Genomic DNA, 13,811 nt, shown 5'->3' on the forward strand with positions numbered 1-13,811 from the left:
CCTAGCCCGGTGCTAACACAGATACCGTTAATAATGTGCTTTTGTGCAGATTATTGCAGCAGACCCACGGCTGCCAATATCTTTGTGTTTTGGTTCTACACACTCTATTTATCATACTCCCACATAGCAATTCTCAAGAGTTAAAGGGGAAACAGAAAAGAAAAACAAGAAAACAAAAAGTATGAGAACAAAAGAAAGCAAAAAATACAAAACAAGAACTTAAAAACTCTTGAACAGTCAGACTGTATTCCCATTGCATTTTCATTCTCATCTTTATTTCATTATTCCATTGAGAGGTCTTACACTTGTAAAAGTAAAACTGAGTTCCTGGACTCATGTATAGTTTCTGCATTCTTTGTGCATGACAACAGCTCTACAGCAGCCATGGATTCTGCAGCCACACCATATGCTGTGCTAATGTATAAAAGCTTGCTCCTTTAATGGATATACGCTTATTCAAGTATTTCTATTGTCTCGTGAGTCATGGCCTGAAATATGCTGCTGTTTCATTATAAATGTGGACACTTCAGAGAGCTAGTATTTAGGAACACTTGAAAGCTTTTGATATGACTATGAACTATAAGTATTATTTCTCTATACAGTCCAAGCTGGAGCTGAAGTTTCAAACTCTTGTGTTCATTGTTTGCTCTTTTTCAAAGTATCAAAACAGACTACAGCAGACTATGTTCATGCATGCTTTCACAAACATGTCTGCATTGGTGTTACAACATTTAAAAACTAGTGTACCGCATGAATCCACTCACACTTGCTACATAGTGACACACGGATTATAATATATACTTTTTACGATAGATAAATGGGTAAATAGAAAAAATAAGGTACTTATAACTACAGAAAAATAAACACAAGGAATTGCTTTATTGGAGTCTGAAATGACATTAGGTTATGTTAATAAAAACAGCTGTTCACAGTAGGGATGTCCCGATCACCTTTTTTTGCGCCCGATCCGATTCCGATCATTTGATTTTGACAATCTGCCGATACCGATTTTTCCCGATCCGATCTTTATGCAATGCATTAAGAAAAGAAAAAGGTAACAGATAACGGCTGGTGATCCAATGCGATGAATTCAGCTATCTTGGCTGTTATTTTTGGGCATTTTCACTGTTCTAGGGAAGTTTCTCTTTCCTTTTAAAAGTCTCTGAAAGTGTCGGTTGTTTCAGTGCCGTTACCTGAGTGGCCGCTGTGTACTCGTCGTGTTGTTGTTGTTGGTGTTGGTTTCTCAGGTGGCGTATTAGATTGGTCGTGTTGAACGTAGCTCTGTTCTTTCCACCACGCGGAACCTCCGTCTTGCAAACATTGCATCTGGCTGTTACACTGCCTTCACTTTCAATGTTATAATACTTCCAAACTCCTGACATTTTCTCTGTCCCAATTCCCGAGTCACCAGCTGAACGTAGCCTCTCGTTAGCTTACTGCTACTATTAGACACTGCGCCCACTCTGTTGCCAGATTTGAGAGAAATAAGCAGGTCTGAAAACAAGCCCAAAAGAAGCAACACATACATGATGTAGTGTAATTTTAAACCAAAACTAAGGCCTCAGGATGACTTTAAGACGTGAACATGGTCATTTTTGTTTTGTAAAATAAAATAAAATAATAAAAATATGTAAAAAAAAAAAGGATTCCCGATTTTTTTCTCCCGATTCCGATCTTTTGAAAATCACGTGATCGGCTCCGATCTCCGATCACGTGATCGGATCAGGATATATCTAGTTCACAGTTATGTGAAGGCTGTGCTTGCAGCCTTTACAAAGTTTGCAAATATGATTTGTAGATAATTGACTTTTAATCAATAATATCTTGTATTTGCTTATTAGAAATGACAAAGTGTAAAACAATACTATGAACGTCTACATTTCAAAGTGTTGCATTCTTGTTCCTGCATAAGATATTTAATAAATAAATACATTAAATAATTAAATACTTCTCATAAAAATCACTGACCCATTTTGCATATTTTCCCTAAAGTTTCCAAGTGCTACTTCACCTTTTCATGTTAGTTCCTTTTCTACATTTTGCTACAACTCTCTTGTACAACCCAACCCTTAAAATGCCAAGGGTCACGAGTCAAACATATGCAGCATGGATTACAATTTATTACCCCACATTTGCCTGATAGTTTTTCTCTTTTGACAAGCTTAGGTAAATCATATAGCCCACTCTATAATGTATGAGGACTTGGCGGGCTGGATGAGTAAAGTCCGTTGCTATTGGCTTTTACCCCTGTGGTGTTTGAGTTCCCATAAGACCAATAAGGCTCGTCTGTGTTCCAACATGACGGGAATCAATGCAGGAACAGGTAGAGGTCCAGGTATTTATAGGAACTATATGCAAATGAATCAGTGCCATGTTGGATTGTTAGAGCAGAGAGGTGACAGTTAAATACATGTACATAGAAGAAGAATTATATAGGCTTCTATGAGACAAGTCTAATCAGTTAGGACGGCCTCCTCGTCACTTCATTTGAATATATATTCAGCTTGGACTCAGTCTAAGGCATCGTCTCTCCTCTCCCATGTATATTATTCCTACCCGCTGAAGGCTCATTATTTTACAGCAGGGTGTGTGAGAGGTGGCCCCCGTCTCTGAACTCTCTGTCGAGGCTGTATTAATCAAACTTCACACAGCGGGGAAGGGTCCACCCACTGACACAGCACTGCTCACTCCACACATGAGGACAAAAGGGACAACACACAACCTAAGCTGTTACTGTAAAACATCGACAGCTTTTGAAGAGAACCACTTCAAAAAAGAGTTCACAACAATAACCTCCACACACTTTTCAAGATTGTCTTAATGACAGTCAATGCTAAAAACAAAATGGTGCTTTATATTGTTCATCCATTTTAGTCAACATGTCTTATGCTGAAATTGTCCTCTTGTTTTTCTCAACAGGGCAAAAGGAAGATATGGAATTGTCTTCAATGGACAGTACCGTAAGTGAATTACATTTTAAACTATGTAAATGAGGTTGTGAATAGTGCCTATTCCCTTACTATTACAACTTCCATTGCCTTTCCTTTCCTTTAGAGAACTCAGATGTTCATAAAAGTTCAACTATCGGTCTTGTTCTTCTCAAAGGTCATTAAAATGCCTCACCGCCTCCTGACAATGCGCCGTACAGCTGTACGTTAAAAGGCAGAGAGACACCGTGGCAGTCGGACAAACAAACATAGTTATACACAAAGATAAGTTGTTTTCCTCCTGATGTGCGTGCTTGTTAAAACTTCTCAAGGCGGAAGCCAGTCTGGCTGTAATGACATCTAAGGGCTTGAGAGCTGCAGTGATTCAGGTGCCCTCAACTACTCAAACAGCAGCACTGCAGACTTCTGGGAAATACATCAAAGAGACAGAGGCATCACTTCTCTCTCTCTCATGATCGCCCATTGTCCCTTATTTTCCTCCTCTTGCTCTCCATCTCTCTATCTGTCTCATTCTGTCTCTTCTCTCATGATGCTCTGACCCCTCTAAGCAGGTCAAGACTCTCTAGTGGGGAGCTTGTAGTTGGAGGAGCCTATAGTTGGAGCTCCACAACACCCACTGGCAGAGCAAAGGGTGAGCATCTCCGTTACACAACTGGCACTCTGATATCGGAAAACTCCTCAGCTCTCCCGTGTGTCTCACTGGAGGCGAGAGAGGAGAGGAGTGGAGTACGAGGGAGCTGTGTAAATGTAAACTGGCAAACTTTCTGATGGAAATAGCGCTGACCCCAGACTGGTCTTGTCTTGAGTTGAAGCATCGTTGTAATCAATACAGGCTCTCCCGGGGACGGCGGGCGAGGACCTTTCGTTCCCCGTTTGTGGAAATAATGGAGAAGACTGTTTGTTATTTTTCCCAGACATGCCGCAAACTAGCAGATATGGCCGGGGCATTGCAGGTTATGACGCTGGCTCAGGGAAACAAATACAAAGAGGAGCATTTTATCAAGAAGCAAACAGCAGAGCTGTGTTTGAAGCTGCTGGGAGCTCACGGGTCACAGGGGGCACTGGGGCTGCATTTGACCAGCTCATCTTGAAATGGGGTCTTGGATGTTCTTTGTTCACTCACACTATAGGGACATGGAGACAGAAACACAACTCTCAGCCGAGGCCCATGTACAGTCATTTGTGCAGCCACAAATTGAGTTAGGTTCAGTTATTATTTCTTCCCTAGGAACATGAAACTGACCTTACTGAAATATGCCTGTTAGACAAACTTTAAATGACTCTTGTCTGTATAGACAAAGCGTATCAGAAAGACAACACCACCTGCACAGCGATGCTAAAGAATGAGATCTACCGAAACGTTTTTCTACTCGTTTGTTATTCACACAAAAATGATTATGTTTATGCATTACACTTAATTAAGCTTCACATGTTAAACGTTTTTCTCTTCGCTTGCTTTGAATTAGTCCTTAAAAAAGCATTTTGTTAAACAGTGAAAAGAAAACACACTCACTCACAGATATAGGGTCTTCTTGTTTATTATGGGCAACAAATAAATGCATTTCATCTAGAAGCCATCATATCCTATACTGTTTATTATGAAGCTCTACGGTGCCTAGCTACCAGTGCTTATGTCAGTTTACTGGACATGTGAACACTATCTGTAGTGCCTCCAAGTATGCAGATAATGGTTTGCTCACAGTGATATGAATATCTGAAATGATTTCTCATAAACTCACAAAAATGTACACTTCTCACCTTAAAACTGATTTTCTAATGCCCCCTTAAAACATCTACATAATCTCTACAGTATTTTATCATGAGTTTTTAATTGATTGTTGTTAGAGAGAGAGGGGCTGATGGAGGACGGCCTGTGTGATGGTTACCTCAAGGGGCCAGGATGGCTCTTTGCTGGTTGTCTCGCTCCATCTCTGTCCTTACATGGCTTACAATACAGTAGCATGCTGCTGAACCATACAAATCATAAATTAAGTGCTGTGGAATTGAAATTGGCTCTCTTGTGAAGTGTTCCACTTCCATTGGAGCTTAATTTTGCCTACTCATATCATTTGATTCAGTCCCTCAGTCCCTCTTTTGCTCGCTGCAGCCCATCGCTCCCTCTTCCTTCTCATGCAAAATAAGCCCATTTAATGTGACACTGTCTAGGTGAGTGATTGCCACTCAACACTTGATATATGGGCATGTGCTTCTGCGCGCATGTGTACTGGATATATTATATTTCCGATAGATTTGATCAGTCTCTTGCACTGACATTAGTTTATTGATTCACATTATGTTACGTTTTATACACACATATTGTAATAGATGTATTAAACTAGACACCATCTTGGAATGGGATCACATCAGCTACGATACTAAATCGTCCTATAGGCAGAAATGGTAGGGGGGGGGTGGTCAATGACCACACCCATCTTCAAACTCCACTTCACACCCACCTGTAACGTTTTTTTACGCCAAATCGGATAAGGGACATAAAGGTGGGGGCTTACTTTGAGTGTCCTTTGCTTCTAACCTGCTTAGGTCAGTGACTTCTGATTTGTCTCTGTTCCTGCTGGATTACATTTCTTTAAATCTTAACTACTAACAGAGGTCTTACTCTAACACTAACGACTAACATGTCGGCCTCACAGTGAAGTGTTAAGTTGCTGTTTTTTATAATCAACATCCTGATTTCTTGTTAGGTTATCGGTTGCCTTGTTCAAACAAGACAAAGTCCCAGAAAACAGACCTAAACGTTGATATGGCCTCACACTGGGTGGGGGGTACTAACCAGCCACCTGGCAGCAGTATGCAGTCCCAGGGGCCAAACCTCTCGCCTCTCCTCCCTGATAAAGGCCACTGGGAGCTGCATGACTGCACCCAGCCCACCTCTTTCTGCTAAAGCAAAGGATACTGAAGGGAAAAACCCTTTCACCCCTCCGTCTCAATCCAGCCATACCAGGGGCCTCTGATTGCCCCAGGTGGAGGCCAGAACCTGGCCCTCTCTCTTGTGTACAACCAACCTCATTTCTTTCATCCCTATTGCCTCCCGGTGTCCAGAAAATCTGCTCCACCTCCAGCTATCCCCCACAGGACTCTGTACTATATGATACTGGCTATTGTTGTAAAGAATCTGTAGGTCGGTACAGGCCGGCTTCACCCCTAAGGCTCCGTTTCTCTTTACAGTCTGAAATGGAGTGGTAAGAGACGGCTGAGATCTGAGAAACACTATATTATGTTCTTTATTGGCCCAGTGATAAGGTGTTGGGATTCTGCTCACACCTGTGAGCCCATTGTTCAGGCCCGCTATGGCATTTCACCTGCAACAGACAAGGTTAGACTGAGCTCCTATTTAATGGTTTGATTGACATTATTTTAATGGCATAGCGTGGGGAGCTATATGTCTGAGAACGGAAACGAAAGTTAATCTCCCCCCACCCGCTCACATCTCTACCCCCCTCTCTCCCCTCATTAGGACAATGGCATTGTCATTTTCTCAGGATTTTGAGGGATGTGTTTGTATGCAGATAGGAAAGCCCCTCTTTAGCTATCCATGTCCGGCCTTATATAAACATGGCTATGTTATTGCGGGACCTGTGGTAGTATCAAGCCAGTATCATATACCATGGGCCTGTTTGTCTTTCTGTGTAAACCTAACATAGCTCAGTCTCCAAGTAGGTTTACACCTCCAAACTGATAATGTACCACCCATTGACTGTATTTCTACAAGACATGGCAAAAAGCAAGAAAAAAAACTCTGTTCCTAAGTGTGACACGTGTGCAGCTTGAGCTTGGCACGGCATCTATGTTCAGCCTGGCTGAGCACAACTTGTTTGAATGTCATATTTATCCCTGTGTTTTGTCAGAAAATTAACTTCCTGTGAGTTTGCGGCAGAGCCGAGCATATGGCCACAGCTCTCTAGAGATGACAGCCTAGCGGAGCGGGAGCTCGCCGGTGCCGCTGCCCTGCTCTGGCGGCAGATGCTCCGGGCCTCTCCGCGATTAAGTGGAGATCATCACTGTTTTCTTTGAGCACCGCTGTGCCTTGTACTCTGAAGTGTTCCGTTAATCACTGCCTGCCTCCCTGCCTTTTCCACACAAGCTGCCAAAGCACTCATTAAGTTTGAATCTCCCTCTTACCAATTGCTTGCTCACCAGCTCGATACATTACGTGAATGAATCTTAGCAGTCACCCTTCCTGCAGGAACAAAATGGTTTGTTGCACCTGTTTGCTAGAGGGATCATAAAGGCCGGAACATTACTGGACACGCGTGTTTCCTAGCTCTTTTGTGCTGTGTATCGATTCTTAAGGCATTGTGTACTGTCGCTCTTCGTCACTGAATGTTTTTTCTACTCTGTGAATGCTGATGTAGTGTATTTGAGTTTTTTCAAAGCTCTAAGATGCTGCTGTGCTCCCGGCCTCTGAGGCGGTTGAAGCCTTTTCTAAGCTTGTTTTCTTTTTGTTCTTCTAATGGTGCCTCTTCCTACCGGTTATTAGGAAACAGATTGTCCCTTTTTACAGTTCTTAAACATTTCTACGCTATCCCCTGCGTGTGTGTGTGTGTGTGTGTGTGTGTGTGTGTGTGTGTGTGTGTGTGTGTGTGTGTGTGTGTGTGTGTGTGTGTGTGTGTGTGTGTGTGTGTGTGTGTGTGTGTGTGTGTGTGTGTGTGTGTGTGTGTGTGTGTGTGTGTGTGTGTGTGTGTGTGTGTGTGTGTGTGTGTGTGTGTGTGTGTGTGTGTGTGTGTGTGTGTGTAGTTTTTGGAATGAGAATGCAGGTATAATGTTAACACAACTCTTAGATTTGTAGTCTTTGTGATCTCTCCACCCAACCCCAAACGCATCCAGTTGTGTTTTGTATATCTTCTACACAAGCAATCTTTTGTTATTGTTAAACATTGTGACACGCTTTAACCCTGATTGATCTTGATCTCCGACACAAATAATAATGTGATTACAGGCTTTTCTCAGCTTCCCTCTTCACAGCGGTGGAAAATAACATTAGATATTTCCTTTCATGTTAATCGCCTTGGTTGGAAGTATACCTCGGTGCACCAATAGGCCTCAGTAATGCCTCCTTTCTTCTAAAAAAACCATCCAAAATAACCTATTTTCAGCACACCCACACACACATTGCTTAGCTCTGTAACACTGTTATTCTGTACCCATCAAAGCCTAGCTTGCTTGTCCTGGTGCAGCGATCATTCCCCCACAATAGCGGGATGGCATTACTGTGCCTTTGAAAGCATTTGCATGGCAAAGCAATTGCATGCACCTTGTAAATAAAGGAAATGATCCTGTTCATCGCTGGTTGGATTTCCCGGATGAAGCTGTTGGAAATGGAATCTCACATCGATATACACACCCAGTGTCCTCATCCTCAAGTTTACTTTGCAATAACTGTCTATTTCCTAATCTTGTCTGTCAGGCTGTCAGGCAAACACACAAACACGTATGTGGTTCTCTCTGGTGCATTGGTTGGAACACTGATTAGGGCCAGTTTGCCTCTTTTTCAATGTGTAGATACCCAGATAGAAAAAGCTGGTCCCATTCATTGAGTCCAAATACCCAAATAGCAATTGCTCTTCTCAATCAACTATGAAGAAATTGGTTTGCATTGTTGTAGGAGGTTGATTAGTGACTTTTTGAAGAGGCTCTTGAAAATGACTTTCAAATCAGGCCCATTTGACAGACAGCTGGTTATAATAATGTTACAGTGTGAGGTCAGCAATAAAGAGTAATGCTGTTTTTTTGTTTGTTCTATTTCATACTGTACGAGTGCCATGCATTTGAGTCTTCTGGGTCTGCATATTGTTATTCAACACAATAAACGTTTATCTCATCTACTCAGAATCAAATCTATTCACAACTGTACAAATTGCCGCTGCGCTCTTGGCAAGGTACAGCTAATTTTTCCACGAAGAAATTCCTTGTCAGGAGCAGCCAAGGGAGAAGGTGTCAGTTTGATACCACAAGTACACTAACGGCTGTGCGGGAGCATAAGCGTTCGCTGCGCTTCGGTGACGGTGCGTTTGATTTCAACACTGACCAACAGTGATGCCAACCCTGTAGTCCTCATCTGAGCTGCCTCTTGAGACATGAACATAGACGTCCCTCCCCCACGTCTCACATCACACTGATGCTGAGAGAGAGAGAGAGAGAGAAAGGGAGGCCGAGAGACTAAGAGGAAGAAAGCAAGTGAGGGGCTGCTAGACAATAGAGTGGCTGTATAGTATATCCCACTATCCATTGTCTATTGTTACACCGCAGATACAAGTTATCGCAGTACATGGGAACTACAGCGTGGGTGTACAACGACCTAAACTACTATACCCATCTCCCCTAGGGGCACCTCAAAGGACGTCTGTTCTGTTCCTCCTCTCAGGCCCTGGGCTCCACTGAAAATGGAGAGGCAAGTACAAAAACGTGAAGAGGGGGAACAGAGGGAGGTAGTCTCAGCTGTGTTGGAAGGCTAACCCGCACCTCTGGAGACATCACGCTTCTTTTCAAAAGTACCACGACCAAACAATTGTTCTGACTGCTCCATCCATCCTCTGACTTGTTTAGGGCCACGTTGTTGGAATAGTTCTGCGTGATGTCTTCTGTTGCACTCTTGAACTTACTGTAGGCTTTCTTCATTGTTTGCTTTTCTTTGTACCATTAAATGCTATCCAAAGTTTGCACTTGAAACATGCATTAGTTTCTCAGTGTGAGACAATATGATGTCTGTGACCTTGTTTCAGTTTGAATCATGTGCACTACTGTTTCCTAATATGCCCCTAGTGTATGTAATGCTGAAAGCACATTTAATACACATCAATAATTCTGTACATTTCCTTCTGGAAAACTAATTCTCATAATAGGATTTTGTCAATGTGATTTGAATAATGATCTCAAAACATCCCATTTTAGGCTACTTAACTAAATAGAATATTACTGATTGCAACACTTATCCATGGTTGGGGTTTTGGTAACCTTCTTTTCTGTTTCTTGCCAACAGCCAATTTTCTCTCAATTAAAGCATGATATTAGCACTCAGTAGGGCATAAACAGAAACAACCGTATACTACTGAATATCATGGCTTGATTATGAGCTTAAGAGTGGGTGTACAGATGGATCCAGTTTCTATACTGCTGGTGTTTTTGTGTGTGTGTGTGTGTGTGTGTGTGTGTGTGTGTGTGTGTGTGTGTGTGTGTGTGTGTGTGTGTGTGTGTGTGTGTGTGTGTGTGTGTGTGTGTGTGTGTGTGTGTGTGTGTGTGTGTGTGTGTGTGTGTGTGTGTGTGTGTGTGTGTGTGTGTGTGTGTGTGTGTGTGTGTGTGTGTGTGTGTGTGTGTGTGTGTGTGTGTATATGCGTCTCTGTGAGAGTGAAAGCAGAAAGGAACCACTGCCTGCATGTGCAGAAGAAGAGTGTGTCTCTGTAACACTTTGGCTGCAGGAGAAGCTGGAAGTTATCAGCTCTATCATGTTAAAACCTCTGGAAAGGGAGGGTAGGAGAAAAAGAAAGACAAAAGGCACAGGTATAGTGGGAAGACAAAGTGTAACATTATATTGAGAGCCAGTCAGTGGTGATGCCAGTTGGCCAAAGTTAGCAGGAAGCTGTCCTAGTAAATGGCAGCAGCTGCTCGCAGTTCGAGAGAGCATGTCCCAGTCAGAGGAGAAAAGCGATGGCATCTACATTAATACTACCTTAATGGCCCATCTGGCACTCCGTAGGGTCCCTGGCTGCGCCACCGACTCATAGGCGTTTGACAGGCAGTCTCCAGCGCACCAGACGCGCATGGCATGCCAAATGGCGGGGAGACGCCTCCGTGGCGCACAGATCTGTCAAACTCTCTCTGACGCTGTAGTCACACAGGCAAGGGAAGTTAAGGCAAGTTTTCACACGTGATTGGTTCTTGACATGGATGGGGAGAGGGAGGAGGAGGCAGGAGGCAGGAGGAGAATGACTGGCTTGTCTATCTCTCTCCTCCGCAGCCTCCTCAAATGCAAACACCCATATGTGCACACTCACAGGGCAGGCAAACATAATCACACACACCTTCACACATACACACACTCTCCATACTGGATGCTAAGTTGCCATGACCAGATTAAACCTCAATGAGAAAGCCAGGTTAGGATTAGCCAGTGGTGGTTTCACTCTGCTCTGATGGCAAATGACGATAACAAATATAATTTTTGCTGCGAGTCACAGTCGCTCTCTGTAAACAAATACTGGAACAAATTGCTTCATTGGAAGAAATTGTGGAAGGTCTTATCAAAACACCACAGGGGTTTCTGGCTATAATTGGCATAATTGGTTGACAGAGCAGGCTGCAGTTCATGATGTAGCACAGCGATGCACTTTACGGTATCATGATCACTCGATCATGTCCTTAGGTCTATAGATTGCCCTTTCAGATGTTCAAGATACCGGTTAAGAAGTACATTTCTAAATATGCCAACAAAGGTCAGTGTAGGTTCCTTGGTATTGTATTTAAAGGTGACCTATCATGCAAAATGCACTTTTGTACGTCTTTTGTACATGAATATGTGTCCCCGGTGTTCCAGGGAACTCACCAAGTGTCAGAAAACACAACCCTCTCTATTTTCCTCCATACCCAAATCTCTTAAAAAGGGTCTGCAACGGATCTGATACAGACTGATCCAGATTTGAACACTTCTGTGACGTCACAGAAGTGGCGCTACGGCTATTGGGCCAACTCCACCAATCAGGAGGAGACAGCCAAGGACATTGCCGTTGGAAAGCGCTGGAGACGCTGTAGTACATATGCCAGGCCTGTAGATGGTGCTGTTCTCACAGAATCAGCCCATGAAAAGACAGTATTAAATTGAGCGAAATGAGGAATGGCTAAAAATCTGTTTGGTATTTTGAAAAATAAAAATTATAAATATGCCTTATATAGGTATATATATATATATATATATATATAGCATGATAGGTCCACTTTAATTGAAAATATTGTACTTGTTGTGTCATCCTCCTTTCAATCACATCAAGCTACAGTTTATACTTTATTCAAATTGTTTATTTAGTCATTCAGAATAATCCTGTTTGAAATGAAATAGTTTCCTCATGTCACCACCCAGACTTACACAATCATGGTGAAGGAGAAACCTCAGTTGACCAGTTAATGATCTCACCCATCAGCTACTGTTAGCTGCACAGTACTGTCACAGTTGAGGTTTCTCACAGAGCAGGTACTGTTCTGCAGTACCCACCAGCACAGATCAGTCCCAGAACACTATCACACTGCTGCTGGGAAACTATGGCTTCTTTCTGATGAGTACATTACACACAAAAGTACAGCAAGAATACTTTAAAACATTTGCTTCCGTTCTTTCTCTCATACTTTTTTCTTAAGGACATTTTGTGAGATAGCAGCAGTTCAAAAATGGAACGGAAGGTTCTTTAGAAAATGCATTTCAAATGGCTTATCCAGTAGGTAGCCCCAGAGGACACTTCAGGGATAAACTTCGCAAGAAAGGAAGATAGAGGGAAAAAAAAGCAAAATTGGAAAGAAGACACAGCCGTGACTAAAACAGTAGAAATATATAGAGAAAAGGTATCCTCTTAACCTGCCGACGCCTCTTCAGAGATATCGCAACGCTCCATATCAGTATTCACTTTCTGAACATTCTGCCGTGTTCTAAGTTTCTAAAAAAGAAGTGAAGTCTAGATCTGCTGATGTCTCCTGCCCCCGACAGTCCCTTATAGAGAAAGCCTGTGCAGAGGATTTCTAAATGACTCACACCAATGTGAGACACTGTCTCAGTTTAGATTTGTTGTTTTGTTTGGTGTTATTGTTGTTACTTATTTTGTTCTTGCAATTAAAGTTAATCAGTGGATTGGTCTGCATGATAAAATGGGTTTACTGTTTATTTTTAAACCAAATAAAAAACTAGAGAAATCGAGGTTATAGCTGGACAACAGCTGCCAAGTTTGGTGTTCAAGAAGGCGAAGGGAGGATATGGGGAAAAGAGGAGAGCTGAAAGGAACGGAGAAAAAAAAAGAGGAATCAGCTAAATAGGCTGGGGGGGGGGGGGGTTGAGAAGAGAGAAGAGCAGGAGCAACTCTTCAACTTTCACTTTCATTCCCAGATGTGTTGTAGGCAAGTCATAGCCTTTGAAGAGCTTGTGGCAAAATAGGCAAAATATGAATACACTTTCCCTCTCCACTTTCCCTCTCTCTCTCATACACTTCCCCTTCTCCTCTCTCTTTCTTTTGCTCCCTCTTTCAAAGTCTCTCAACATCTCCCCTTCTTTATCTTTCTCCCTGGGCATCTCCGTTCCTTAGTGGCAAGCCCAGCTGGGGGGTTTCTGTGGTACTTTAAGTGAACCTTCACTGTCTCCCTCGGCAGGCAGCTGTCCCTGCACAACACACAAACACACGTACTGCGCTTAGCCTCCCCTATAACTTCCATTGATTCAAAGTATTTTCACACACTCCCCTTTATCAGACTTGTTCACATGTGACCAGGTCAAATGTATCATCTTCAACATAACAAAATACACTTGAGATTTCTAAAAAGAAATAAAGTTTGGATATTATTTTTTATTTTCAGGAATACTAAAATAACTAAGAAGACTATTTTCCCTGCCATGACCATCAGTCTTCCATGTGCAATCTACTGTAAAGCCACTAGAGGGAGCTTTTATTATGCTGTGGCCCCTTATGCCAGGAATCTGTTTATACTGTTGTTCCAGCACAAGCACTTTTTTTTTTACAAATGTTCCCTTTTCTGTCCCCGAAAGCCATCAGCTGTCCTGCATGTTCATGTTTTTGGACAATGTAGAGATCTTAGCCTATAATCTAGACAAGACACAAACACATCAATTGGCATTTGGCGTGTGCATCCCTTCAA

At 42.5% G+C, this 13,811-nt stretch overlaps 1 protein-coding gene across 5 annotated transcripts in view; it reads left to right on the forward strand.

The window, feature by feature from the left end:
* Positions 1 to 13,811, forward strand: part of LOC307043356 (uncharacterized protein) — a 283,918-nt gene that overhangs the window by 101,514 nt on the left and 168,593 nt on the right. For all 5 annotated transcript variants that reach the window (XR_013809349.1, XR_013809350.1, XM_079687743.1 and 2 more), the window contains one exon: positions 2,920 to 2,955. Coding sequence is in view for 3 of the 5 variants with exons in the window: in XM_079687743.1 (XP_079543869.1) it covers positions 2,920 to 2,955 (36 nt within the window). In the remaining 2 variants the exon portion in view is untranslated. The remainder of the gene's footprint in view (positions 1 to 2,919; positions 2,956 to 13,811) is intronic.

The sequence above is a fragment of the Notothenia rossii genome (genome assembly GCF_949606895.1).
Source record: "Notothenia rossii genome assembly, chromosome: 6".
In the NCBI taxonomy this organism is placed as follows: Eukaryota; Metazoa; Chordata; class Actinopteri; order Perciformes; family Nototheniidae; genus Notothenia; species Notothenia rossii.